General features: G+C 45.3%; 1 protein-coding gene across 1 annotated transcript in view; it reads left to right on the top strand.

Annotated features, from left to right (window-relative positions):
* Window positions 1-459: 459 nt before the first annotated feature.
* Window positions 460-5,410, top strand: part of LOC101848379 (disks large homolog 5) — a gene marked incomplete at its 5' end in the record, with an annotated part of 28,296 nt that continues 23,345 nt past the window's right edge. Inside the window, 5 exon segments of the mRNA XM_013087471.2 lie at window positions 460-658; window positions 1,705-1,984; window positions 3,168-3,315; window positions 4,375-4,579; window positions 5,212-5,320. Coding sequence (XP_012942925.1) covers window positions 460-658; window positions 1,705-1,984; window positions 3,168-3,315; window positions 4,375-4,579; window positions 5,212-5,320 — 941 coding nt within the window.

The following is a 5,410-nucleotide window of genomic DNA, read 5'->3' as shown; positions in this document are numbered from 1 at the left end:
ATTATTATCCTTCCTAGCTCGTTCCAAGTGAGCTTCATCTCTCTCATGTCCCTTTCCACACATCTCCTCCATGTTCCCCGTGGCCTACCCCTGCCAGGAAGAGCAGTAAATTATGTAAAAATGAACTGTTTTCACTGATATTAAAAATGGAGAGTGGGTGGTTGGCGGGTGCTCTGGTGTGGTTTGCTTCTTCTTTCCAATCAAACATCTATCGTCCTTATCTCTCCTCCTTCTGCTTTTTGTGTTTGTTACTCTCTTGTAACACCTCTAGTCTTCTGGCGCTCATATGACCTTATGCAGTTGTGTGCGCAGTAAAACCGCTACTAAAACAAAACAAACTCTTACTAAAACTATTTTTAAAATGGAGATATGTGAAGAAAGCTCGGAGGTCGCGGCCTGTGTAAGAGTGGGATAGTTGAATGATGAGCTGACCTTGTTTCTATGGACGTTTCCCTCCAGGCCAAGTCCCGCCGGCCCACCTCTGCCCCGCACAAGCCGGAGAAACACTGGCACAACCCACCGCCCGCAGCGTTCAACTGGCCCGCGGGCCGCGTGGCCTCTGAATCTCCCGTGAACCACCCGCACGCCTCCCACCAGCACCACCAACATCACCCCACGCTGGGCGCTGTGGCCACACGCTTTGCCAGTCCTCCCGCAGGTGAGTAGGGTTCCTGTGGGTCTTGGGAAACTGGAAAACTTTGGGAGTTTTGTTTTTATTTTTCATGACATGAAAAACTCTTGAAATTTTGGGGAATTGGCAAAATTCTTGGAAAAGTCTTGGAAAAACAAATTTTTAACTAGATTCTAGATCTATTGTAAAAGTATTTTCTCGAAGTTTACAAGAAAGTGTAACAATATATTTTTGCATCCTGAAGGAAAATTTTCTTCCGAAATGACACGTCATTTGTCTTGGAAAAAAGAAATCTGGTCTTGAAAACTCTTGGAAAAAGAAATCTGGTCTTGAAAACTCTTGGAAAAAGAATCAAGAAATTCCTGCTCAGTAGGAACCGTGGGTGAGTCTCGCTGTGGGCCTGGAGCAGACGTCAGATCTCATCCCGCTCTGTCTCTAACCACGTATATGTCTGCCTGCCTGTAGGCGGAAAAACGTATTTAATACACCTTGGAGGTCTGAGCAGGGAAGTCTGTGTTCATACTGGAAAATATCATATTCTCTATGGTCTAGATTTCCTCACGTAGGTGGTTGGCGGGTGCTCTGGTGTGGTTTTCTCCTTCTTTCCTATCAAACATCTATCGTCCTTATCTCTCCACCTTCTTTTTTGTGTGTGCTACTCTCTTGTAACCCCTCTGTTCTTTAGCTTTCATATCACCTTTTTGTGTGTGCTACTCTCTTGTAACCCCTCTGTTCTTTAGCTTTCATATCACCTTTTTGTGTTGCAAGTACCTTAAAAAACTTACTAAAACTAAACAAACAAAAGAGTTGGCCTTTTTGTTTGTGTAAAGTTGAGAATTCTTGTAAAAGCTGTACTACTACGACTAAAGCTAGATCTACGACTGACGTGTGGTTTAGAAAAGTTGAGAAAGTTAGTGTTGCAAGTGGTGTAAAACTGTGGCTAAATCTACGACTGACCTGTGGTTTGTGTGTGGTGTAAAACTGTGGCTAAATCTACGACTGACGTGTGGTTTGTGTGTGGTGTAAAACTGTGGCTAAATCTACGACTGACCTGTGGTTTGTGTGTGGTGCAGGTCACAGCCCGTCTGGCCCAGTGAGCGGAGGGCAGCTACCCCCGGGGTCGTACCCCATGGTGGGAAGTGTCGGGGCACCGCACCACCAGATGGTGATGGGACCCGCGGGCTACGGTGGGCGGCCCGGGTCGCTGGAGGTCCCGCAGCCTCTCAAGATGGCCGACGTGATGGGGGAGGGGCCGGACAGACAGCAGCGCTTCTCCTCCCCCGTCGGGCCCTCCCTGGTCAGCAGCCGGCCACCCAATTACTACCAGCATCACCAGCACCCCTCCTCCACTCTGTGAGTCCTATGTGTGACCGTCTGTTCGGGTCTGTGGGGGTTCTGTATGTGGGTGTGGTTGGCGGGTGCTCTGCTGTCGTGTGCTTCTTCTTTCCCATCAAACATCTATCATCCTAATCTCTCCTCTTTCTTTTTGTGTTTGTTACTCTCTTGTAACACCTCTAGTCTTCGGCATTTCTATGACCTTATTGTGTTGCAAGTGCCGTAAAACTCTTACTCAAACTGAAAAAAGGTACTCTGGTGTGGTTTGCTCCTTCTTTCCTATCAATCATTTATGGTCCTTTTTGCTCCTCTTTTTTGTGTGTGTTGCTCTGGAGTAATAGGTGTCGTGTTTGACACTTGTAGGATTGATTTGTGTTACAAGCACTGGAAAACTCTGCCTGTAACTACAATTGTACAAAACTTTGGTTCTGTTGGTTCGTTGAATACCTTTTCATGACTGCCAACCAGTTTGTCAACAAAGCATTTAGCATGCTTTGGAGGGAGCGAGTAAGGAATTCCGTATTTATACTAGAAAATATACACATTCTTTATGTTCCGTATTTATAATAGAAAATATACACATTCTTTGTGTTCCGTATTTATACTAGAAAATATACATATTCTTTGTGTTCCGTATTTATACTAGAAAATATACATATTCTTTGTGTTCCGTATTTATAATAGAAAATATACATATTCTTTGTGTTCTAGCGACAATAGAAGCTGATAAAAAATCTTCTAGTTTGTTAAGGAAAAATTCCACTAATTAGTTTGTATATTTTTTGTTGGTTAACATCATGCAAAAAAGCAATAATATTTCCATGACAAATAAGTGCGGTGTTCATTACGTAAGACATGTCTATAAAGTCCAATATGGCCGCCGTATCCATGGAAACAAAACTGTTTTCTCAAATTTGATTTGGAATTTTACGACTCCTTACTATGCTTGTTATATGTGGGAAATTTGGTCCAATTTGATCCACTAATGAGCAAAATGTGGGTGGTTGGCGGGTACTCTGGTGTGGTTTGCTCCTTCTTTCCTATCAAACATCTATCATCCTGATCTCTCCTCCTTCTTTTTTTGTGTTTGTTACTCTCTTGTAACACCTCTAGTCTTCGGCACTTCTATGACCTTATTGTGTTGCAAGTGCCGTAAAACACTTACTAAAACTAAAAGTTCTCTTGACCCCGCCTCCAACAGCCGATCGTCCCCCCTGAGCTCATCCAGCCAACACGCCAGTTTGTCCTCCCCCATCGGCTCTTTCCCTGGCGACATGGACCATGACCGACCGGTCTCCTTCCACGGGGCGCCTGGCGACCGCTACAGCTCTCCTAGTCCTTCGCAGCGGGTGAGCTGGTGGTGGTGTTGTTGTTGTTGTTGATGATAGATACAGCTCTCCTAGTCCTTCGCAGCGGGTGAGCTGGTGGTGCTGGTGGTGGTGTTGTTGTTGTTGTTGATGATAGATACAGCTCTCCTAGTCCTTCGGAGTGGGTGGTTGGCGGGTGCTCTGGTGTGGTTTGCTTCTTCTTTCCTATCAAACACCTGTCGTCTTTATCTCCCCTTCTTCGTTTTTATGTTTGTTACTCTCTTGTAACACCTCTAATCTTCTGGCGCTCATATGACCTTATGCAGTTGCGAGCGCCGTAAAAACCTCTACTAAAACTAAACTAGTCCTTTGCAGTGGGTGAGGCAACAGTGGTGGTGGTGTTGTTGTTGTTGTTGTTGTTGTTGTTGTTGATAGATATAGGTGCCCCAGACACCATTTTTCACTGAAGTATGAGCATGTGTTTGGCATGTGTTAATATGTACAAAAGAAGAAGTGAAGCATTAGTGGACTTTGTGCAAGTAGTGACCTCTGCTTTGTTTTGACATCACGTGTTTGTTTTGTGTTTATCAAGTACAATTTGTGGGTGGTTGGCGGGTGCTCCGGTGTGGTTTGCTCCTTCTTTCCTAATAAACATTGATCGTGCTTATCTCTCCTCCTTTTCTATGTACTTTACTTTTACTTTCCTTTCCTCATCCTTACTATCGTCATTTTTCCTCTACTTCTTTTGTATGTTTGTCACTCTCTTGTGACCCGCTATTTCCGGAGTGCCTTGATAGTCGAAGCAGACTTTGTGCTGTTGAGGCTAGAGAGGTGAGCAGAGTAAGCCTGATTCCCTGTAAGGACTTCTCTGTTGACATCCACCCCTTGGCGCTCATATTACCTTATGCAGTTGCAAGCGCCATAAAAACTCTACTTACTACTAACTACTACTAACCATTGATTGTCCTTATCTCTCGTCTTTTTCTATGTACGTTACTCTTTAAAAACACCTCTGTTCTCACACTTATATGACCTATTTTCAAGTGCTGTAAACCCCTCCCAAGAACGAACCATAACTCCCTTTTCCCCGTGACCTTGCAGAGTTACAGCACGTTAGACCGGCTGACCCCGACCTTCAACGAAGATCTGTACACCTCTCGCCTCGCCCGCAACTCTCCACGGGGCCGCCCCTTCCTGGAGGAGGAAGGTCGCCAGACGGCCTTCACCAAGCGCGACAAGGTCATCGAACGAATCCGCATTCCATCCAGCACCAGCGTCAACACAAAGTCCGGCTCTGTGGAAATTGGTGAGTTCTCCACAGTAGGCATGGGAAAGTGGGTGGTTGGCGGGTGCTCTGCTGTGCTTTGCTCCTTCTTTCCTATAGAACACTACTGTCCTTATCTCTCCTCCTCCTTTTTTGTGTTTGTTACTCTCATGTAACGCCTCTAATCTTCGGCACTTTTAGAACCTTATTGTGCTGCAAGTGCCGTAAAACACTTACTAAAACTTAAGTCCAGGGAAAACCTTTGTCTTTATCCCATGTGAGCTCTAAGTTAGGCTGTGTGGAAATTGGTGAGTTTTCTACAGTAGGCTAGGGGAAAACTATGGCCTGTGGGCCCACATCCGGCCCACCAGTAGCGTACATCCGGCCCACCAGTAGCGTACATCCGGCCCACCAGTAGTGTTGGTACGGCCCGTGAGTTGGTCCAGGAATTAATTGTGAATGTAGCCAGAGGTGAGTTGAGAATTATTCAAAACAAAACTGGCCATCTTGAGAATTGAAACCAGCTGGACGCAAGATCTCATGAAACACCCTGCTTCAGGTATCCTCATTATTACTACTATTATTATTATCATTATGTTTATCATTATTAATACTATAATCAGTATTATAATAATTCTGCTCCTTGTAAAGCGTCCACTGTGTGTATGTTGCAGTGTCTGGACGCAGCAGTCCTGGCTCCCCTATGTTCCCGCTGGACCACCGAGGCTCGCTCAAATACAAGTGTTGTCCGAGTAGTGATGAGTATATCTACCGCAGGAAGACGTGAGTGTGTGTGTGTGTGTGTGTGTGGGTGTGTGTGTGAGTGTGGGTGTGTGTGTGTGGGTGTGTGTGTGTGTGAGTGTGTGTGTGTGA

This window comes from Aplysia californica, unplaced genomic scaffold (genome assembly GCF_000002075.1).
Source record: "Aplysia californica isolate F4 #8 unplaced genomic scaffold, AplCal3.0 scaffold00590, whole genome shotgun sequence".
Taxonomy (NCBI): Eukaryota; Metazoa; Mollusca; class Gastropoda; order Aplysiida; family Aplysiidae; genus Aplysia; species Aplysia californica.
Note: the sequence above shows the minus strand (reverse complement) of the source record. Positions and strands in the feature narration are given on the sequence as shown.